The sequence below is a fragment of the Cupressus sempervirens genome, chromosome 5, assembly GCF_028749045.1.
Source record: "Cupressus sempervirens isolate cs-2001-9-10 chromosome 5, ASM2874904v1, whole genome shotgun sequence".
NCBI lineage: Eukaryota > Viridiplantae > Streptophyta > Pinopsida > Cupressales > Cupressaceae > Cupressus > Cupressus sempervirens.
The window spans coordinates 623,360,686-623,386,251 of record NC_143122.1 but is presented as its reverse complement, the minus strand read 5'-3'; the positions used below and the strand labels follow the sequence as shown (position 1 = coordinate 623,386,251).

General features: G+C 35.7%; 1 protein-coding gene across 3 annotated transcripts in view; it reads left to right on the top strand.

Moving 5' to 3' along the window:
* Positions 1–25,566, top strand: part of LOC149557439 (protein HAPLESS 2-like) — a 322,953-nt gene that overhangs the window by 200,492 nt on the left and 96,895 nt on the right. For all 3 annotated transcript variants that reach the window (XM_089832085.1, XM_089832084.1, XM_089832086.1), the window contains exon 12: positions 13,643–13,760. In XM_089832085.1, coding sequence (XP_089688211.1) covers positions 13,643–13,760 — 118 coding nt within the window. The remainder of the gene's footprint in view (positions 1–13,642; positions 13,761–25,566) is intronic.

The following is a 25,566-nucleotide window of genomic DNA, read 5'->3' as shown; positions in this document are numbered from 1 at the left end:
TTTGAATGCTATACTGCAAGTTATGTTGTTGGTCATGATGATGTTAGTGCTATGCAGTTGGTTCAATGTTAACAGGGGTGTCACATACTACTTCATTTGGGATCCAAGTGGAGGGTTTCATTGTGTTGTTAGATTGCTTGAGGACAAGCAATTTCAGGGAGGGCGGGCTGTAATGTCCCCCATCTTTTAGACCTTCAATGGAGTTCTTAGCTTTTCGTTCTTTGAAGGCTAAGCGGAGAAATAAATTAAATTAAAGTCAATAAATAAATAAATCTAAAGCTGACTTTATATTTAATTAATTTAATTTTCTAGAAGCACAACTAATTATTCTATTGGAAAGGGGGAAGCTTCTAGAGAGTGCACTTTCTAGAAGCACAACTAATTATTGTATTGGGAAGGGGGAAGCTTCTAGAGAGTGCAATTAAATAATATTTTATTTCCTTCTAGAAGGGTGAAGGAAAATAATAAATAGAGGTGAGAGCTTCATAGTTAAGCATTTGATTATTGTCAGTTGCATCTGATATGAACTTGGGAGAAGAAACTAAGGGTTTCTGATTTCAGTGAGCCATTAGAGAGCGTCAATTCTTCAGTGTTGTAACCATTTGAGGTGGTGAAATATCCACTGAATTTGGCATTTAGGAGAGCTTCATTCTAGAGGTCTATTTGTGCTTAAAGTTAAGGAATAACCAAAGGGTTTGAAGAATATTGAAGGACTATTGAATGCAGACCTGAAGATTCATCTTTGACAACCATTAGTAATCATTTTTTTCCTTGCTGCTATAGTACATTTGAACAGTGCCACACTACATTACCCACACTACAATATGTATGCTTGATTCCGATTGCAACTTTCATCTCCATCCTTGGGCATCACTATTATCAGGTTCCTCTTGCAACTATTAGTAGTTAGCATTGAAATCTTAACCATATAATTTTGCTGTTGTAAGTGATAACTCAAAATCAGATTTGGCATTTCTATAGTTATTATTGTAAGCCCATTTGTTTTGCCAAATTCATAGCAACATTGTAAATGGGAACGAATTCAATAAAGGAGATATATGTTGCATACCATTTGTTTGATGAAATGTCCATCTAATAGCATATATGATCAGCCTAATAGTTGTATACAATTGTTTGTCAAAATGTCAGTTGGCTGTAGGTATGCATTCCATATCTAGTTTCCATGTATATGCATTGAAAATACTAAAAAGAACTGCACTTGGATGTTAGTTCATTATAAGAGGTATTGCAATATCATTTGTGAACATTTTGAATTTCTTAGCATCATTCAAACTATATCAATCAATCTGAAACACAAAAAAATAAAAAAAGAGAAAGGCAACATACAAGTGTTTGACAATATTCGTTGAGCTAAGATCAGTCAGTTTGGGCAAGGGATATTACATTGGTATCAGAGCTTGCTTGTAAAGTGTTTAACAAAATGTCAAACAATTGAATTTGGGAAGGATTTGGTATTTCACAAAGTTATAATCGGTTGGGGTTATTACAGTGGTATTAGAGCTTTCTTGCAAAGTGTTTGACGAAATGTCAAATAACTAAATTAAAGAAGAATTTGATGTTTCATGAAGTTATAACCGGTTGGAGTTATTACATTGGTATTAGAGTTTGTTTGCAAAGTGTTTGATGAAATGTCAAACAACTAAAATATAAAAGAATTTAGTCTTTGATGAAGTTATAAGCAGTTGGGATTATTATAGGAATCAACCCAAGTCTCCCTTCATCATCTAAGGGAGGCAACATAGGAGATGGCACCACATCTACCCAACCCTTCTTGAGGCATGAAACATGAAAAACATTATGAACCCTACTTTCCTAAGGCATATCTAACTCATGCCACGTCACCAACACAACTCAGTATACGGAAAGAACTGTAATAATGCAGCTTAAGTTTTTTTAATGCACTCTTTTTAATAGAAGACTGCCAATATGGCTGCAACATCAAGTAGACCATGTCACCCACCTGCAAAGTACGAGTTGTCCTCGTTTGATTGGTAATACTACTTCAGATGATTTTGTGCTCTCTGTATGTTGTCCCTCAAAAATCTCACAACATGCTAACTATCTTGTAACAAATCCCCTACACTTAGCACTTTGCTATCATTGCACAACAAATCCACAAAGTTGGGTGGATAATATCCATATAAAGCCCTGAAAGGAGACATTTGAGTGGTCATGTGGTGAGTGGAATTGTAATAGTACTCACATAGATAAATCCACTTCACCCAAGTCCTCTGCTAAGAAGAGACATAGTTCTGCAGATAGCACTCAACCCATTTGTTCACAATCTAAGTCCGACCATCTATTTGCGAATGATAACTGGTACTAGGAGTCAAGTTAGTCCCACATAATCCAAAAATTTCTTGCCAATAATGATTCATAAACTTGCTATCATGGTCACTCATTATGGTCTAGGGTAGACTATGCAACCTAAATATCTCCCTAGAAAACAACACAACTAGCTGTATAGTTGAATAGGTAGTAGTAATAGGAAACAAATGAGCATGTTGTGTAAGCCTGTCTACTACCACATAAATGCAATCAAGGCCTTGGGCTTTAGGAAAGCCCACATTAAAGTCCATAGAAATACTCTCCCACATCCTCTTAGGAATAGGAAGTGGCTGCAACAAACCTGCACAATAAGTATGCTCCTGTTTGTTCTGTTGACAAACAAAACACTCTTGAACATAGCATTGAACATTAGTCTTGAACCCCTTCCAAGTGAATCTCTCTCAAACTTGCCTATATGGTTTGAAGAACCCTAGATGACCAACCATAGGAGAGTCATGAGATGCTCGTAGGATAATCTTATGCACACCTGACCCCAAAATCAAATATATCCTCCCCTTGTAGATGATCAACTCATCCACAAGTGAATAACTACCGTCGTGAATGCTGCCATCCAAAATACATGAAGCCTATTGATCCCTAACATACTTAGCGATAATCAAGTGTCTCCAATCATTTGAAATCTTTGTGACTACACATAAGTGAGGCCTCCTCGAAAGAGCATCTGCAGCAACATTCTGAGTTCCCTTAATATAGGAAATATCAAAATTTTATGACTAGAACTTATTGATCCATTTGTGTTGCCTCTCATTCAAGTCACTCTATCCAAGGAAATGCCTTAGGCTATTATAATCAGTCACAATGCAAAACTTGCTGTCCACTAAATACTATCTAAGCTTGGCCAATGTCTCCTTATTGTAAACATTGAACGATCTCTTAAGTCCATGTAATTTCTTGCTCTTGAAGGTAATGGGATGTAAATCCTGAGATAAAACTGCACCAATAACCTCTCCGAAAGCATCACAGTGCAAATCAAAGGGCCTAGAAAAATCTGGTAAAGCTAATACCAAGCACAAAGTCATGATGGCCTTAAACTTCTCAAAACACTTCTGTGTGTGAGAAATCCATTGAAAAGCACCCTAACGGGTCATATCTGAAAGGGGAGCTGCATGTCAAGAGAATCTTGCCACAAATATATCATAAAAGGCACAAAGACCTATGAACCCCCTTAGTTGTGTCAGGTTCTCAGGTGTGGACCACTTGACAATAGCACGAAGATTATCCAGATTCAAGCAAACTCCATCAACACTGATGATATGCCCCAAGTAAAGTAACATTGTCATTCCAAGAGCACACATGGACTCTTTGGCATACAAGGAAACCCAATCCAATATACCCAAAACTATATCTAGATGAGCAACATGATCATCCCAAGTCTTGCTATAAATTAGGATGTTGTCAAATAATACCAACACAAATCTTCGGAGCTGATTGTGAAACACCCTATTCATAGTAGAGTGGAAAGTAGCAGGCTCATTCGTCAAGCCGAAAGACATGACCGAAAACTCAAAATTTCCATAGTGACATCTGAATGCAGTCTTCTCTATATCCTACTCTAACTTGGATCTGATGGTATTCGGATCTCAAGTCAATCTTTGAAAAATACTTTGTCCCATGTAACTCATCAACGAGTTCATCAATCCATGGAATTGGATAACGGTATCTAATAGTCTTTATATTTAAGATCCGGTAATCTATACACATCCGAAGAGTACCATTCTTCTTCTTTACCAGAACAATTGAAGAAGCAAATGAGAACTTACTAGACCTAATGTGCCCCATGTCAAGAAGCTCTTGTATGGTCTTCTCAATGTCATTTTTGAGCTACGTCGGATACTGATAGGGTGTGATCATGATGGGCTTAGTGCCCTCCTCGAGCTCTATGATATGTTCAATCCCTCTATCTGATGGTCTACTAGGAGATAAATCACTGAACACTTTAGAGTGTTTAGTTCTCATTTGTTGGATGTCTAGGTGATAATTTGACTCCTTAGTACTCTTCAAGGTAGGCATGACCCTACACTCAACTGCTCAATCTATAACATCCTCATGACATACTTGATGCTGAATGTGCCAGAGTGATATTTGCTTAAGCTCTTTATTACGAATAGCCTTGAGGATTTCTGGCTGTCCATCCTTGGCGAATCTCATCCCCTTCCTTTCTGTGCTTAAGTAGATATCCTTAAGAGTGTGTAACCATGCCATGACCAAAACTATATCTATCCTCCCCATGTCTACCACATAAAAATCTGTAGTGAAATCATATGCGTTAGGCCTCACTAGAATAACTGAGATCATCTTGTTACACCTCAAGGTCTAACTATCAGCCACCTATACATGTAAACCCTCAAAATACTCTATTTGCATACCCCTCCTAGTCACCAACCGAGCATGAATAAAATTATGAGTAGCTCCAGTATCAAATAATGCAATCACATGTTGTCCAGCTATGAGCCCATGCATTCGGAACACTCCCTCTTTCTTCATGCTAGAAAGATAAGCTACCTTGAGGTTGGAATCATCCTTCTCAACCTCATCATCGACAGCCCTATGTTCATCCTTTTCTCAATCCGCTAGCTTCCCTAGAGAATCAACGCTGTCCTCATCATCTGAAAACCACTCCATCATCCTATTTTTACCCTTGGGCTTTATAGGACAGTCATGGTCAACATCATAGGGATCCTTGCACTAGAAACACAACTTCTTCCTTCTCAAATCATTAATCGTATCCTGATCCAGAGGAGCTGCCACAGATCGCTTAGTGTCAGGTTTCTCCTCTTTCCTTTGAGCTTCTATATCATAAGATAAAATAGAAGACTTCGAGGAAAGTGTGCCCTTGGGTGTAGAAGCCTCTAAGTTTGAAGCCTTCTTCATGGCATGGCCTTTTGTAGTGAGGGCGGATCTAATGACTTGACCCAACCCCAGAGTGGCTTAGCAAGACCCTCCATGAAGAGCATAATCCTCTCTGATATGCCATATACCATAACCAACAATCTTTGGAACTCTCTGATAAATACCTCCAAACTAGTTGTCTTTTGTGACTGAGCCAACTCTTTGAAATAAACCTCAGGGTTGTTGTTAAAACGCTCTATTAATCTGTTAACAAACTTCTGATATGATGTGATCTGATCATGATGAAGAGATACTAAATTGTGATACCCTAGTGATGCGCAACTCCATCAAGGTATAGGACTGCAAATTTGATGGTGTCCTCCTCAGTCACAGGATGCAAAGCTAGGTAGGTGTCGAGCTTGTGAACCCATGCTTTAGCAGTCACTCTACCACTCCCACCAAAATGTGCCAGTGTCATTTTACTAGCCACCTACTGAAGTTTAGTTTGCATGGGCCACTATCTATCAGGAGCGAGCCAACCTCTAGAATGCTTATGCTTCTATGTCAAGTACTTGTGAAAGCTAAAATTATCCTTCAGTGCCTAGGGTAGAGCATCCCACTTAGCGAAGTGAGCTACAACATCATCAACAAAGGGTGCAGCTTCAAAAGTAGTACTAACTGCATCCAATTCTGGTCTCAAGAAAGTGGGTCTCTGTGGCCTGTCATGAGCACTGATATACTCTGTCCTATCCATCCTATTATCAATCTTGACATGGTCCTCAACCCTGTGTCTGTCACTAGCCCTCGACCATAAGCGAGAGACAACATTTCATTATCCCAACTATATCTTTGTGAGAGGGGAGTCACAACTTTTCAAGACAGTCACAACCTTTCGTGTGTCATGCCCTTTGAAAAAGTCACAACGTTTCACAATTGTACCTTTTGAAAGAGACATAATCCTCCATCAATTCTTCCCATTCCAATCTTCTTCCATTACTCCTTCCTTAGTTCCCATGTGCCCCTCTTTCGTCTCTTCTCCATGTCCCTTTTCCAAATGAAATTTTGTCCTCCCTTTTATATCTCATGTTTGAGGCAGTCACATCTATTCTTTTCATGCCTTTTGACCATTCATTAAACTTAATTATATTTTGATTTAAATTTAATTTTATTCTTTATATGATTCAATAATATAAATATTTATTACTAAATCTTATTTCAGAAATGGGACATTATACTCCTCCCTTCCCAAAATTGTGTTTCCTCAATCAATGCCAATTTTATATAAATCTTTTAATGTAGATTGATTTTGTTGTGCAACTCTTCTATAAAAATTGCATTGAGAAATTGCTAGGTTTGCAATATTAAGACAAGCTTTCTCTTATATTCTAGAAACAAGAATCAAGGCCATCTTCATACTGGCATCAAATTGATTTAGATTGACCAATGTTTGTCGATAAATTCATGCTCTCTCTATAAACTATGCATCATGTTGGAATATATGCAGATCTTTGTGTAGCAGCTTAATAACTTTGGCTATAACTTGAACTCCTAATCAATCTTTGTTGCATCAAGTTCTCTCATCTTTGTGTGATGTTATAAAATGGTTTGTTTGGATACAAATTTTTTTATAGATTTTGTGTATTTCTTGATATTTGAGCATTGCCTTGTGAATGTATGGTTGATGATGTTTGAGATATTTGTGATCATTTTGTTCCTTTGAAGAGAGCACCTTTTATTTTCATTAGTTGTGCAATAGTAGAGAGAATGGAGACAAGTTGATTGCAAGTGTTAAATTTGTGGATCTCTGATAGACAAAACAATTACAATAATAATAAATGCAGAGAATGTCCTTACTTAAATAGTTCAAGTGCTGAATGTATGTTCTTCTGTACAGCTTTGCCAATGATTACAATCTGCTTACCTTTGACTGTAGATTGAAGTAATATATATTTGATGTGAATTGATCTGCAAAGTAAACTGTTAAAATATAACTATACTCTTATTGCAAGTATTTTAGATGCTGTAGAATGATGTCCTTCAATTGCAATCAAGATAGTATATTTATATTGGCATGACTGGTGATAACAATAGCCATATTAAGTGCTTAATAAAACTTGATAATCATAAGTCCGATAATCATAAGATGAGGCATGATAATATATATCTGCCGATAACAATATGGAGCCCGATCACAGTATATTAAATGGCTGCTGATAATCAAATTTAATACATATAATACTACATGTACATAAGCATATATATGTATATATGCTTACATATATGTAGTTAATATAATCAGCAGCAATTTAAATTCATCCATAAGCTTAGATCAATATATTAAATAATCCAAGTTTTACTTCTGTTGACGCTAAAACATTAACACTCCCTCTTTAGCAAGGGAGAAGTAAAACATTATTAGATTAGAATCAAAATCATTATGTAATCAACACAATGTATATTAAAATCTCTTAACAACATAAAATATATCCTATGATCTCTACTTGCACTTAAGCAATGTTTAGAGATGTCCATAGTGATTAAATTTTCATGATGTATACTTGCACTTACGCAATGTCTAGAGATGTCCATGACACATTCATGATCTCTACTTGCACTTAAGCAATGTCTAGAGATGCCCATGATACACATATAATCTCTACTTGCACTTAAGCAATGTCTAGAGATGCCCATAATATACTCAGGTCTATTATTTACAAGATCATCACCTTGTAAATAATTTCCTTCTAATGAATATGTCCATGAAAGATCATCACCTTTCATTACATATCAAATGCTACTAAGTAATCAAATAGAAGCATAAACTCAAATGAAATATTTTATTTCAAATTTCATTATTACAATTAATCATACCAAGTTTTTCTCTGAAGTATTTCAACTTCACTTTAGCAAGAGGCTTGGTAAAGATATCAACTGTTTGCTCATCTATACATATATATTTTAGTTGAATAACTCCTCGATTCACCATGTCTCTGATGTAATGAAACGAAATTTCAATATGTTTGGAGTGATTGTGAAATACTGAATTAGATGAAAGTTTAATGCAACTTTGATTATCACAATAAATCACAGTGGGCTTCAAATGTTTTTTGAATAAATCTGATAACAACTTTCGTAGCCATATTGCTTCTTTAGCACCCAAGGAAGATGCAATGGATTCAACTTCAGTGGAACTTAATGCTACTTAAGTTTGTTTCCGACTAGACCACGAAACCATACCAAATCCAACACTGAAGCAATATCTTGAAGTACTCTTCCGTTCAACAGAGCTTTCAGCCCAATCAGAATCTGAATATCCAAGAAGTTCAATGTTGAATTTATCATATTTGATTTCCATTCCAATATTGCCCTTTAGATATCTCAATATATATTTAGCTGCATGTAGATGTATCTTCTTAGGTGCACACATAAATTGACTAAAGGCATGAGTAGCATAGCATATGTCAAGACGCGTATTTACCAAATACATTAGGGATCCAATAATCTGTATGTAGTAAGTAGGATCTGTAGGTTCAGATTTGTTCATATCATCTTTCAATTTTTGTAGATTAATTTCCATAGGAGTAGTAGCTGGTTTACGTTCCATTATCCCAAATTTGGTTAATATATCAATTGTATATTTTCCCTGATTTAGAATAATACAGTTGTCTTGTTGCTAGACTTCTAGTCCCATAAAGTAGTGAAGTAGTCTTAAGTCTTTCATTTCAAATTCTGTTGTGAGTTCTTATTTGCATTTCTTTATAAGATGTTCCTCACTTGTTATTAGCAAATCATCACCATATAATACAAGGATAATCATATCTTCACCATCAGTTTTGAAATATAGATTTGGGTCAGCTTCATTTTTGGAATATCCTAACTTCAATAGGTGGTTATCTGTTCTTTCATACCAAGCTCTGGGAGCTTGTTTAAGTCCATAAAGTGCTTTCTTTAATTTACACATATGAGTTTTGCTATCATAAGTATTGAACCCTTCTGATTGTTCAATATAGACTTCTTCAATCTTGCCATTAAGAAATGTTGTTTTGACATCCATTTGATGTACATTCTATCCTTTGGATGTTGTAATTGCTAAGATGGTTCTAACTGAAGTGTACCTGGCAATTGAAGCAAATGTTTCTTCATAGTCAATGCCTTCTTTCCGAGAGAACCCTCAAGCTACAAATTTAGCCTTGTATTTTTCAATACTGACATCTAATTCATGTTTAATTTTGAATGACCATTTGGATGAGACAATTGATTTGTTTTTAGGTCTTGGTACAACATCACATACATCATTCTTTAATATAGAGTTATATTCCTCAATCATTGCTTCCTTCTATGACTGATGTGAGAGTGCTTCAACATTAGTAGGTTCTGGTTTTTATGAGTTTAGATAGCAATGCAACATAACATGATTGATTTCTTGTCCTTTTGCTTTTCTAAATTACTTCATTTGGTTCAACTTGATTTTTTTCTTACATTTTCCTAGCCCAAAGAGGTCTCTTTTTATCATTATTGATGTTTTCAGACTTTCTATGATTAGACATGGAAGAGGGATTAGAATCATCCTCCCTCTCAATTTCTGTAGGTTGATCTTCTTCAGAAATGGATTCATCATTATTACTAGAAATTTTAAAAGCTGTGTCTTCTTCAAATATTACATCTCTGCTAATTTCAATTGTTCTTTGCCCAGGAATGTAGATCTTGTATCCTTTTGTAGTTTCACTATATCCAATGAATATTCCCTTCTTTCCAGAAGGCTCTAATTTTGTTCTTTTCTCTTTTGGTATGTGAATATAAACTGGACATCCAAATATTCTCAGGTGACTTAGATCAGGTTTAATGCCTGTGAATACTTCTTCTGGGGTGGTATTCTCTAATACAGAGTGAGGGCATCAATTTTGAATGTAGAGTGTTGTATTAGATGCTTCAGCCCAAAATGAATAATGAAGATTTTGATCATGCAACATAGCTTTAGTTGATTCAACTATAGATTTATTTTTTCTTTCAGCTATTCCATTCTATCGAAGATTATAAAGTACAAAAAACTCCCTCTTTATCCCAACAGAAATGCAGAATTTCTTAAAGATATCAGATATGTATTCACCCCCATTGTCTAACCTTAGGGTTTTGATCTTTTGACTTGATTGGTTTTCAACTAAGGCTTTGAATTCTTTGAATTTGGATAAGACCTTAGATGACTCCTTTTGTTTTAGAAAACAGATCTAGGTTCTCTCTTAGTAATCATCAATAAAAATTATATAGAAAAAACACCCATTAAGAGAGGGGATTGACATAGGGCCACAGAGATTTGTGTGAACAAGTTCGAGAATGGATTTGGATTTATGATCACTTTTAGGGAAGTAATGTTTAGTATTTTTACCTAATGCACATCCTTTACAAATACTTAAATGATCAGCTTTTAGGTTAGGTAGGCCTTTTACAATTTTCCTTATAGATGATAACACCCAATAGTTAAGATGACCTAGTCTCCTATGCTAAATTTTAGGGGAATTTGAATGATCATAACTAAGAGTTAAGTTTAGGTTAGGATTTTGATTATTACAAAGCTTATAAAGACTCCCATCTCTAACTCCAATGGAGATGGCTTTCTTAATATTTAAGTTCTTGAGCCAAGATAGAACTCTATTTTCTTGAAATGCAATTCTGTATCCTTGATCAGCAAATCCGGAGATGGAGACAAGGTTTCTCTTGATTCTTGGTACATATAAAACATTCTTGAGTTGAAGTGTAATTCCAAAATTTAGTTGTATAGAACAGGAACCAATTCCTTTAATAGGATAAGAGGAGTTATCTCCAATGGTTACTTCTTCTGATGCATGATTAGTGAAAATTTCAAACTTATCCTTAAATCCGGTGATGTGACGAGAAGCTCCACTGTCTATGATCCAAGTATTGTGGTTAGTGTTTAATTCACTTGAGAGAGCTAAATAGAATGCATAATTTTATTTTTCTACTTTCTCAACATTTTCATCTTTAACTTCCGCTAATGCTGCTCGAATTTTTTGCTTCTTTGGACATACATAATAAGAGTGACCAATTTTGTGACATTTAAAACATCTAACTTTTGACTAGTCACATTGTTTGTGAGATTTGTGATTTTTGTTGAATTCCTTCTTGTTATGTTTAAACTTTCTTTTCTTGTTTGATTTAGTATACAGTGTTTGGATGTTTCCCTCTTGATTTGTATTTAGTCCTCTTGAAGCTAGTTTGGATTCTTCTTGAGTACATTCATTCTTTAACTGATCAAATTTCGGAAGTTCAGGTCGTGAACTTAAACCTCAAATGAAGGTTTCCCATGAAAGAGGAAGACCTCTAAGAGCAATCATGCTTAGCTCCTTGTCATCAACTTGATTATTCATAGTTGCGAGTTGATCCTTTAATTCAATAATCCTTAAAAAATATGAAGTTATAGATTCTCCATTTTTTATCTTTACATATAGTAGATCTTGCTTTAAAGTTAATAATCTACTAGTGTTGTTGATTTCAAATGTATTTTGAATAGAGGAGAACATTTCAAATGCAGTTTGAAGATAAGCTATAGATGGAAGAATATGATCTTTTACCGAATCTATAATGATCTTCATTGCTTTATTATTATGTCTTTTCCGAGTTACCTTTTCTGATTTATTTTTAGGCATGGGTAAATTTGAGTCAATATATTTCTCTAATTCCATTTCTCTTAATACTATTAATAATCTGATTTTCCAAGATGAGAAATTTGATGCCCCATCTAGCCTATCCTCTATCCTTACATGATTCACCAGTTTAATAATATGTTTTTAAAACTCTTTTTTTAGCTTTTGAAATTTCAGATTGAATAGATACTTTGTAATAGTTTTCCTATCAGTATAGCTCTGATACCATGCTAAATTTGTGGATCTCTGATAGACAAAACAATAACAATAAAAATAAATGCAGAGAATGTCCTTACTTGAATAGTTCAATTGCTGAATGTATGTTCTCCTTTACAGCTTTGGCAGTGATTACAATCTGCTTACCTTCGACTGTAGATTGAAGTAATATATATTTGATGTGAATTAATTTGCAAAGTAAACTGTTAAAATAATAACTATACTCTGATTGCAGGTATTGGAGATGCCATAGAATGATGTCCTTCAACTGCGATCAGGATAGCATATTTATATTGGCAAAGGATCATGACTCCGAAGAGTCATGACTCTACGTGGCCCAGAGGCCATGTAGAGTCATGCCTCTTCGGAGGCATGACTGTTGATAACAATAGCGATATCAAGTGCTTAAAAAAAAACCCGATAATCATAAGATGAGGCACGATAATATATATCTGCCGATAACAGTATGGAGCCCAATCACAATATATTAAATGGCTGCCGATAATCAAATTTAATACATACAATACTACACGTACATAAGCATATATATATATATATATATATATATATATATATATATATATATATATATGTAGTTAATATAATCAGCAGCAATTTAAATTCATCCATAAGCTTAGATTAGTATATTAAATAATCCAAGTTTTACTTCTGCTGATGCTAAAACATTAACCGCGAGTTTATTCATCTTTCAATATCACTTTATTGCTTGAGACAACATATGATTATCTCCTTTTTCCTTTGCACTTTTGTATTTTCTTTTCACTCCAATAGATCAAGTTGCAATTTGTTGCAGTTTAATCTTTAGCTCTTATATATAATCTATGATTTGCTTGTTAATCCAAATTCAAATTTCTGTAGTTTTCTTGTCATTAGAGGGAACATCTCAAAAGAATGAATAGGAATCTCCCTTTTTCTTTAATTAACACATTGCAAACAGATTAAATCTTTGGAATGCCATCTCTCTTTTTGTCTCATAATGCTTAAGGCCCCTAAATCTAAGACTACTCGTGAGCATGAGTGTTGTCTTTGTGAGTTCATTTAATCTTTTTTTAAGAGAGTAGTCAATCCTATGGCTCCTGAGTGTTGTCTTTGTGTAGTTTCTCATGCCAACAAAACTCACACTAATTGTTCAAATAGTTTTCCCTCCAAGTCATATTTATGCTGCCTACATATGCTTTAAAGTCAAAGACGATTACTAATTTGAAGTCAAGCTTAAGATATCTTAGGAAGAAATAATTCCAACAGATTATAAACAGATTTCAATTCTGTATTTGCTTCAAGTTCTAGTCACATATACCTCTTATTTAATTTTAATGTTCCAAATATATATTTTTATTCAGTTTAGTTGTATGACATTATTTTATACTGATTTCTTGTTTCTTAATGGAAAACATGGAAAACTTGATTCAATAGTAAAGAATTTCATTAAATGAGTGTGGCTCTAATCAGCCTTCTGACTTGAATAAGGCATTGTGTAGACATCTAGTGCATATAGCCGTATTAATCTATAGTCAGCAAATGGTCATCACTGGTGCAATGTGATACAGGAGTCCTGGAAAGATTACGGCCATTTTCATTCCTCATTTTGAAGCTCTTTCTCAATTTGGAAATGCATCAATAATTACCATCAATACTGGAGAGTTGGAAGCATCATATTCTCTACTTGTATGTTACTTATAAAGCTTACTAATTTATCTTGTGTACATAGACTACTTTTTAATTTGAGGATATTGTTTGTTATATTTTGGATATATAGATCTAACATACTTGATAATGGAGGAAAAAATTGGATTCAGTGTAATAAATCTAATGGGAATATCTACACGTCTGTATGTACCATCAAGAAGACAATAGAATCTAAAGAAATTCTGTGTGAGGTAGCATAACTTAACATCTGTGCACTTTTGATGTAATAAACCGTAAACCTAGAAAACCTCCATTAACTAAAGGAAATTTTAAAAAAGTCATACTGTGTTACTAAATGCCATGATAGTCTAGCATATCCAAAGGAGTTTGTGTTTGATGTGGATTGTCTTACTATTAGTGTTTTGATCTAGGATAAATTTTCATAAGAAATCTGACCATGGTGATGAAATGAAATGTTACAAAATGATCAAAAAAAGTAAGAAGGCCTATATTTTCTTGGTATATGCCATGTCCCCCATTTGAAGACCTATTGGTGATACCCTCATCTTTTCAAACTAATTTTGTGTAAGTTTCTAAGAGACAAAATTTCTAAGATGGCAAGCAAAGAGCATCAATAACAGCTGTACCATGAAAAAGATTTGATAATAGTTTATATATATATATATATATAAATCTAGAAAACCTCCTTTAACTAAAGGAAATTTTTTAAAATCATACTATGTTACTAAATGCCATGATAGTCTAGCGTATCCAAAGGAGTTTGTGTTTGATGTGGATTGTCTTACTACTAGTGTTTTGATCTAGGATAAAATTTTCATAAGAAACCTGACCATGGTGATGAAATGAAATGTTACAAAATGGTCAAAAAAGGTAAGATGGCCTATATTTTCTTGGTATATGCCATGTCCCCCATTTGAAGACCTATTGGTGATATCCTCATCTTTTCACACCAATTTTGTGTAAGTTTCTAAGAGACAAAATTTCTAAGATGGCAAGCAAAGAGCATCAATAAAAGCTGTACCATGAAAAAGATTTGATAATAACTAATAATCACAATATGAAATGTAAATAATAAAATAATACATAATAAAAGACCTTTAGTTAATTATTTTAATTAATGAATAAAAGGGGCCTAATTAATGAACTAAAAAAGTTATTATTAGCCCATGTCAAATTATAACTTTCAAGATATTTGGTGGCCTATGCATGGAGTGGTTGGACATTGAGGATTATCATGGATTGGATTCGACTCCTCTTTGTATTTCTTGAAGTTAGAGGTTGAAGGAGTTTTTGTTCATAGTTTTTAGAGGTAAAAGATCCTCCCTACCCTAGTTTGTCATTGGGAAAATCATTCTAATAGTTCACTTGTCTGTCAAATTTGTTGATTGTCTTCATTTGGAGATTGATCTATATTTTCTTTGATTTGTATTTTCTTAGTCCTTTCTGAAGTCGTAATCTTCATATATTTGTGTCATTGGCCTTTAGCAATATATTAGTTCATGCTCCAAAGTATTATCGTTTTTTAAGCATTTGCGTACTGTCTTACGTTTCCTCTGGGCGTTGCTAATATTTGCATCATACACTTGTGTAATTGACATCCATACTAATCACTCAAGGGGATCACAAAAGGATTGTGCATCCCACTTTCTTATGTTGAAGAACATCATTGTTTGGACCTACAACTCTCCCTCTATTGTATGACAACTCTCAACCCCTTATCGTACAACCTTCCTACTTTCCATTGTACAAACTACATAAGCATATCCCACTGTACGGTCCACACACTGTCCACCATATGGTCTGTTTGACAAGACCGTCATAAGGACTTAGCTATTGATGTCACACAGATTCCATATCTCCTACAGATACAAACAAGTCGTATGCCACAGTTAATGCGAAAACAATACTGAGTGTTAAACCCAATTGACAGGATGTACCATTCTATTGCACAAATTTAGATGCTTCATCCTCGGAAAAGGGTATTGAGGGACATAAAATAGGCATAAGCTAAAACAATACATACATTGATATTCGAGTTGGTGATCTTGCTAGCCTACTAGGATGATTGAGAGTTTTTGGGATTTGGATCAGACTATGGTGCCCAACAGTAATGGAAAGTGGTTGTTGGAGGCACTGCAAAAAATTGACAAAGAGCTTAGTATTGGTATTAAGCTTCCTCTAGATATATTGGGAGTACGTTTGTGTAAGGTGGACCAATCTCCTTCATGATTTATATAGAGGATCCTTGCTCTCATCAAGGATGCCTTGGGACAACTGAATTTGTTTAGACACCATGACAAGGAAATCAAGTTGGCAGCTACAACATGTCTAAGTGAGGTCCTAATTATCTCAACTCCTAAAGCACTGTACGATGATAACACCATGATAGAGGTATTGAATTTGATCGTAAATAGCTTTCTGAGCCTTGATGACATTAGTGTTGGTCGTTTTGGTAGGAGATCTACAATATTGGAGAACTATGTGATTATCAAAGGTAATAAACCTCCTCTTAAATCTAGAGTTTCAAGACTTGGTCCATGATATGTTTCATCATTTCTTAGTCACAATCAAGGAATTTCATGATACTAAGGTTTCGATTGCTATGAAGAGCCTTATGATTTTGTGTATTGATGAGACGGAGAAATTATCCCTACCTATCATATCTATGCTATAGGCTATTCACAATCTAGAATGTGTTCCTTCAATTGCAGCATGTAAATTAGTCAGTAATCTATTCAAGCATTGTGAAGAAAAACTAACATCTCATTAGTACAAAGTGGGAAAAGGTAGGCGAAGGCAATACAAATGATGCACTACATGAGGAGGATGAAGGCATAATCATAGGATCATTCAAGTCACATGAAGTTTTGCTATATTTTTCTACTGCACAAACGTGAGAACACCTAAGCCTATATAACAACTAGAAAGGTAAAGATGATATTTGCATGAAACTTGTCAAGTCAACATTGACCAAGCAGGTAGGTTCCATACCATTCCCAGGAAGTGATTGAATTCATGATGACAGGATTTTACGGACTCTTGACATCAATATCTTTAAGGATCAACGACCATGGGAGATTGGGGATAGGCCTCATGATGCAAGAGATATTTGGAGGAATTATATATGATTAGATCCTTCTTTGTTCGTGTTTGTGGCCATGGCCATGTCTATGGCTATGGTCATGTCTGTCTCCAAGTTGGTGGTTGTGTATGTCTTCAAGTTTGTGGTTGTTTCCATATTCGTGGCTATGTCTATGTTTGTGGTTGTCTATATTTGTGTTCGAGTTTGTGGCCATGTTTAAGTTTGTGTCCATGGTTGTGTCTGTGTTTGTATTTGTGACCATGTTTGAGTTTGTGGTTGTGGTCATACCTGTGTTCATGGTCGTGTCAAAGGTTGTGTCTATGTTTGTATCTGTGTTTGTGTCTGTACTTGTGTTTGTATTTGTGTTCATGTCTATACTCATGTCCATGTCTGTGGTCGTGTCCATGAGCTTGTTCATGTTTGGACCCGTGTCTATGTCTTTGGGGATCTTTTCTCTCGTGTTGGTGTTCATTTTTTCCCATGTGTCTGTGTTAGTATCCATGTTCATGTCTGTGGTTGTGTTTGTGTTCATATACGTGACCTTGTTTGAGTCCTTGTCTGTGTTTGTTTGTGCCCATGTTTGTATCTACATCTAGTCCACGTCCCCATTCGTGCTCGTGCTTCTTTGTGTCTATACTTGTGTTTGTGTCCATGCACATCTTCATTCTTGTTTGTGTTCATGTTTGTGGCCATGTTCGACTCTATGGCCATGGTCGTGTCTCAATTCATGGTTGTAGTCATGCTCGTGTCCATGGCTATTCAAGAGGTTGTATTTGTGCCTATATCTATGTCTATGTCTATGGCTGTGTTTGTGTTTGTGCCTTTGGCTGTATCCATGTCCATGTCTATGTCTGTGGTTATGTCCTTGCCCGCATTTGTGTCTGTACCCATATCTTTGTTTGTGTTTGTGGTTGTGTTTGTGTGCATGGTCGTGTTCAGGTTTGTTTCTATGTTTGTTATTGTCTCTGTGTACATGGTTGTGTTCAAGTTTGTGTTTTTGTATGTCTATGCCCATTTTTGTGTCTGCATCTAGTCCTCATTCCCATTCGTAACTGTGCCTTTTTTCTGCGTTTGACCTATGTCTTGTCCATCTCCATCTCTGTGCCTGTATCAATGTTTGTGCCTTTCTCAACATATGTACATGTCTGTCTTTGTGCTTGTGTTATGACTGCCTTTATGCCCATGCCTATGCTTATATCAACATCCACATCTGCCTTTGTGCAAGTGCTTGGATTTAGAGATCTTACCATACAACATTGCATTTCACCATATGTCATAGGAATTTTCCATACAAATCACAATAGCTACCATACAAACATTGTGTGACATCATACTCCACAATTTCTATATGCTTGGATTAAAGGGTCAACAAAATAGATTAGTGCCAGATTGGAATGATAGGGTGTTGTGCTATTGACACCGTATGGTCTAGGAGATCATAGGTACATTATAGGAAAAGTTTTCAACACGACAAGGTAGTCGTAGATGATAGTTAACATAATACCAAAAGAAAGAAATTTGTGAGAAACTACAAGCCAAATGTGAAGTGAAACTTTAGAGGTGCCAAAATGCAAGCAAAGTTAGAAATACGAGCCCTACAACCAATCTATAGGAGAGGATGAATAATGATCTGGGGTCACATAAATAAAGTTATGATCCTAAAACATGTTCCAAAGGGTGGTGAAGGTGCAAAATCTAACGATGGTCATTTGCAAGAACAACTTTTACACATGTTTGCTATTTGGTGTTTACCATCTAGTTGGGTGTAAGTTCCACCTCACTACATTTCAATCATATGAAGAGATTCCTCATGGAAATAATGAGATGTACTTCAGTTATGATGGTGAGTGATGCAAGGATGGTAGGGGAAAGGAGCCAACTCCAATCTCCTAACTCCTTGACAAGAGTACACATGGAAGAAAACACATATTTAATAGCAAGAACCAAAAGATTTACTGATTGATTAGACAACTCGCATGATAAAATATGCAATCAACATGCCTGCCTGTGAGGCATTTCGGGTTGCGGCTAGTACATAGGAATTATAACTAAAGAGCTGAAAGCTCACCTTCTTCATCTCCCATATGCTCTTTACTATCTTCTATTCCTCTTGCCTCCCTTCTTGATTCCTCTATAAAGCTAGTCCAAGTTCTTATATAGCTAGCAAGACCACTAGTCAGCCTGTCAGGCATTTAATTACAAATAGGTCCTTCCTTTGGAATAGAAAACAAAAGAACTATCAAATGATCAAAATAGAATTTGTGCTTTTAAGGATAGGTCCACACATGATCCAAGAGATGTCTGTCAACTGTGCAAGATGCCACGTCATCATAGGAAACCACACTGAAAGAAATTCCACAATGCATTACATGAAACACACAATGAAAAGTGAGCGGAGAAAGTGGCACGAAACTCCAAGCACAACGAAAATTGGATTTCACACATTTAGGGTAAGGATCATTAATGGGTCCACAATAAGATGCCAACTACTAACAACTTGAAACCACAAGCAGCAACGGCTACTCGAACAACAAATTGGTATAGAAAACAAGGAATATTTTTGGTCAATGCAAGATTGCTCATTGACCCAAGGTGCTTCTGCATCAGTGAGTATGATAGCATGAAGACACTAGATATGAGCATCGATGTGTATAATGCCCCCTTTCTAGTGTGAAACTTTACATTAATAATTATAAAAATCTATAAGAGTAAATAATTAAATAATAAAAATCTATATAATTAAAAGTATATATTTATAATTGTAATTATAAATAAAGTGATTAAATTAAATAAATAATAATCCCCTATAATATGTAAATTATCTATGCTACCAAATTCTCTCCAGCAACTCTCAAAGTCTGGTTCAATTCTGTCCAAAGTCTAGTCCTTGTAAAATTCTCGCCAAATTCTCGTAGTGAGCCATAGATTCACTGCAAAATCTGTCAGAGGAATCTGGGCAGAATTCAGAGCGAATTTTGAAGAGTTTGCTGCCCAACAGCCGAACCCGAGCTGAATTTGGTCTCAAAACAAATTGTTTTTACTTTTTAAAAGGTTTTTGTTGCCTAATTTGGTTTATTCGATTCTCCCAACCCTAAAAGTGACCACTAAAAAGGCCAAAAAATGTGGTTTATATGTCATTTATGCATTTTTGAGTGACAATAAAAACTTTCTTATAGACGAAATACAAATTGACAATTGGTGAAGTCCAAATTGATGATTATAGAGGAATTTCTTTAAAAAACTATGATATATTCTTTAAATTGAGGGCTTCAAATTTGAATCTCAACTTTTGATCTAGCTTGGTTAGAAATCCTCTAACCAATAAAAAAAAAAATCAAATAACTGCACTTATCTTTTGATGATTCCTTTCATACTCAAACTGTACCTTGATATGGAAATATGTTTCATGCATGCTACCAGGCAAGTGTATGATGTTGTATGTATGGCTAAATGATGCAATTAGTATCCTATTATATTGAAACATAGATATGGTGGTGTATTTTCTTATGTTGCTGTACTATTAGCAAAGTGGTTTATGAACTTACTTTTTCTTGGATACACATACACACATATATTTTAAAAGATATGTTTTGGTACAGACAAACCCAAATTGAATCCAAACCCAACCCAAATAATATTTGGATGAATTTCAAATCCGAATCTCGAACCGCATCCGTACGAGAATCTGAACCGGCAACTTAGTAAATTATTATTATGATGAAAGAACCTGATAATATTATTAAATAAATAAGAATATAAAATATAAAATAAAAATTAATTATTTCATCGTTGCGATCTTCATAAATACCTCACTTTAGATAGATCATTTCCTATATTAATTATTGGGTGGATATCATATATCTAAATTAGTTGATTTATTAAAAGCCAGTCAACATAAATAAGCAAAACGCAGATAATGAAGAGTGACAAAATCTTTAGAATCAAAATGATGTAGTTCAAGGGGCACACTCATTCGGCATAGACAATATAGAACAAATGGATCACGACCTCTCTACTCTAGCATAGAGGATATAAATGGGTGAGAAAAACGGGCAGCCAAGGATATCATATGAAGAGCTCTAGAATTAAGGATGCTTTGATTGACTTTAAATATATTATCAGATCTGCGGTTTTTAGCCTTTGATTTATTTAGCACATATACAATGGATTCTATAGATGTAGGAATATGGAAGCAACCCAATAGGGGGAAGAGAAAGGGAGAGTGCGTGGTGAATAGCGGATACTATGTCTAAGTGTAGAAAGTAAGTAAGTATGAACAAAGACTAAGATTACACAAGAACCATCCATGCATTGTCAAAAGCAATAGGCAGCTACAGGACATGGAGGAAGATCTCAATTCATCTTTTCAGATGAAACCAAATAATCAACTTGAATCATGAATGCACAAAACAGATGCAGTTTTGATAGATGACATCTCATTATCATCATAGAATCATATCAAAAATAGTGGTCAAGAAGTAAACTTTGATCAAACAATGTTATTGCGTATGTATAAAATTGAGGAAGATAAAGAACAGGGATACTAGATAAGATAAGATAAGATAATGATATTAATGTCCATCAAGAGACCAACAAGGGTCTAAGGGATTGAAAGATACAACAGTACAGTAAAGTAAAGATACTAGTAGGAGCACCAAACTATGACTGGAAAAAGAGTGCACAACAGGGGAGAGAGACAAACAAAAGGAAGAGAGAAGGACTGTCAGTCCTTTCTCAATACAAAAAAATCTCGTATAGAGGGATACGGGTCAGGACGAGCAAGGGTTTGTGTCTAGCACTGTCTCTGTCTCTTCCGCTACATAATCGTGGGAGTAGGGTGTTGCTATCTAAGGAACCCAAGCCGGGGTTTGACCAATCTGGTGTATTCGGAGACAATCGGGTGAGGTCATTTCCTACCCCCGAAAGTGGTTGTGGAAGGAAAGAAGTCCGTGATGAGCTGATCCAAGGTCTGGTGTTGAGGGTACCAGAGCTATAAGGTGTGATCATTGAGCTGGGAGGCCTCCTAGAGATAGAGTGTTGGGCACCTCTGGTCGGAATAACTGAAAAAAGCCAAAATAGATCTGCAATCTCTGAAAAGGCATTAAAATCTACCTTTGATCTCATAGTAGATGGGACATTTGAAGATAAAATGGGTCTCTATTTCCGTTTCTGATAACATGCAAAGGCAGCACACACATTCCTCTCTGGATAAGTGGTGATCGGTCTGGGAACGAAGTCGATGGGCTTCAATTCTAAAAGATCCCAAGGCGATGTGGAGAGAATGACACCAATGACGGCCCAAATAAGAGGGGCAAACAATGATACCATCTCGGATCTCAAGAAAGTGCTTTGAGTAGAATGCCATCTGAGGGCATAACCCGCTAGGGGGGCTGATCCAAGTCGTAGAGATGTACTACCTATAAATGTTGAGTCTGACGTGGCCATTTAGCTCCTGCCAAGAGGGGAGGAGGTGGGCGGGAGCCTCCAATGAGAACTAGTATGGTCAATGTCAATCCCGATCAAGCTCAGTAAGATAGTGGCTTGGATATACCAATAGCGAGCCCTAGTAGTCCCCATCAAGCTGGCTAAGTTCCGTGAAGAGTAGTAGGCAAGGTATGAGTATTTGTGTCGGCCCTCCGATGAATCAGCGAAGCCTCTGAGTTAGTGGATGAACCAAATCGAGTCAAAAATGGGACTAAGCCGGAAGGGATGATCTCCAAACTCGGCTAGAACAACACTGTGTGGGGTGAAATGGTGGCAACGGATGATCCAACGGAGGAGAAGTGTCTGTACCCACTCGATCAAGGTCCAATCAGAGTCTAGAAGAGACGAACCCCATTCCATTGCATCGTAAAGAACTGTGGGTCTGATCAGAGAGTCCATGATAGAGAGCTTGGATTTAGTGTCCTGGAAGTGGTGTTGGAAGCACTGTTTCTCAAGGAGGGCAAGAGAGCCCATGCCCTTAGCCACTCTAGGAAGGTGGGCCGGTCTCATGCTAAAACGAGGGCCAAAAAACTTGACCCCTAGGTAGGTGTAAGAAGAGACAATCTCAATTTGCTAACCTTGGACGTTGAAATGGAGATGCGAGGTCTTCAAACAGTTGAAGACCATGATCCAAGTCTTGCTCAGGTTCACCATGAGCTAACGCTGAACACAGAACAAAGCAAGTCTATCAATAATCCTCTAGGGCCCCTCCGGTGATGAAGCCAGGAGGACCACATTGTTAGCGAACAAGAGAATGGAGATAAGAACCTGGTGCAAGTAACAACCATCCTCAGGGAGCGAAACCTCATGGAGGAATGACTCAAGCTCATCAATATAGATGTTGAAAATTGTAGGTGAAAGTGGGCAACCCTGCTTCACCCCAATGGTGTTGTATATCGGGTTTGAAAATCCCTCTGGAGTCCTAAATCTGCCAATCACCATCTCATGGTCTCATGATCGCCATCACAAGAATATTGAGAGTGTCAATATCAAAAATCTCTGAGAGCAGAGTTGTAATTCCATATAGCCCATATACAAGAATCACAAAACATCAAAATATCACTTATCATAATGCTATCAGGATAATCCATGTGACATCCATATATGAGTAGATCAATCCATTTCATATTTGCAGTTATAGTTCGTTGGTTCGATCAAAACAGAACAACATAGGATGCTGTAACAATTACGTGGTTTCGAGTACCTTGGTAACTTGGAATGGTATCATAGTAGCCACTGATTACGGATTACAAGTTGAATGAAGCTAAATAGTGGAAACATAACTATTTGATGGGGATTAATCACTATAATTATCCTTATGATAAAATCATTTCCTCAAGTGGGTTTATATCTTCCTTGCTAAATGGATTAGGATAGGAATCAATTATGGAATAAGACGAGTCTTCGATATGTAAAATAAGAGATCTTAGAATTGCTTATAGAGAAATAGGAAATAATTATCCATTAGTGACAAGATGCAAATCCATAAGATCCTCTTGGTAAGGAATGCATAGGGGGAACGTATATTCATCAGAATATAGGATCCTTTTAAAATTTACGTATGCAGTTAGGAAAGATAAGGAGCACAAACAATTATATAATTTTCTAGACCTAGACAACAATACGAATAAATATTGAATCAACCAATTGTAGAGGACAAAGATATAAGTCATACACAATCTAGTAAGCATTGGGAGAGTAAACCATCAGCCTTCAATGCAGCCAACCACAACATCATCCATTCAGTTCCATGACAATGATTACATAATCTACTTGAGAATTATATCAAAGTAAATATTTAGCAAACTTGTTCCCACATTGCTTTCAAATAGAAGACAGTTTTGGGAATTGATTGAATGAGGATATTCATTAAATATATTTCTCTATCCATCCATACCTTTAGAAATAAATAACACAATGGTATGCAGAAGTTAGTTAATAAGAGTTCCCTTTGTAATTTGAATCATAATCTTTTAGCTGAAGACCCCAGAGGTCTTTAAAGGATTATTACACTAAGTGAAAATACATTCATGAGATCAATTTACCATCTACATCAGTGATACTAAGTGGTTGGTAATTTGATATATCATTAACCTTGCACTAGATCACAAGATTATAATGGAATCAAGCTAATTGTCCCTGAATTCAAAGGCATTCTAAGTGGGGGCATTACAATGTAATGTATGATTGGCTTATATGGGATCTAAGTAATATAGCGCAACAAAAGTTTGATGACAGTATTTATATCAAAGTTGTACAATAGAAGTTTGATGTTAATATAGCACAACAAAAGTTTGATAGTAGTATTAATATCAAACTGTCGCTAGAGAAGATTGATGACAAATATGGCACAACAGCTTGATGGCAATATTTATATGGTGCAACAAAAGTTTGATGGTGATTCGCTCATCTCAGCTGTGCATTTGGTTGGGGACCCTAGAGCTAATGGTATTGGTTTGATGACGGATTGCTTGAGGACAAGCAATCTTTTGGCGGTGAGGATTTGTGATGTCCCCAATTTTTTAATGTAATAACTCAATTAAATTAATTAATTAAGTGGTCCCAAAATTTAAATATTAGGATAAAGGACCTTTATTTAATTATTTCAATTAATAAATAAAGGGGACCTAGTTAATAAATTAATAAAATATTGTCGGCCATGTCATATTGTAACTTTCAAGACACTTGTTGGCCTATGTATGGAGTGGGTAGCGTTGTAAATCATCATAGATTAGATTTGATTCTTCTTTGTATTTCTGGAAGCCGGAGTTTGATGGAGTTTTTGTGCATAGTGTTGGAGGTGGAAGATCCTCCCTAGTTTGCTTTGTGCAAGTTGGTGGCTCGGTGCTACACTAGTTTGTTGTTGCAAAATATCACTTCAATATTTCACTTGTGTGCCAAATCTATTGATTGTCTTCATTTGGAAACTGATCTATATTTTCTCTGATTTGTATTTGCTCAGATCTTGTTCGAAGTTTTTGTAATCTTCATAATATATTTGTCATAGGCCTTTAGCGAAAAATCAATTTGCGGTCCTTGTGATTTGATATATTGTCATTTTTATGCATTGGCATACAATCTTAGTGTTCTTGCGTTGCTAATATATCCACCATGCACTTGCATAATCAACGTCCATACTAATCACTGTAGGGAACAACACAAGGGTCTTGCATCCTACTTTCTTACAGAAAAGAATATCATTGTTTAAACCTCCAACTCTCCCTCCACCGTACAACAAATCTCAACACCTTACCATCC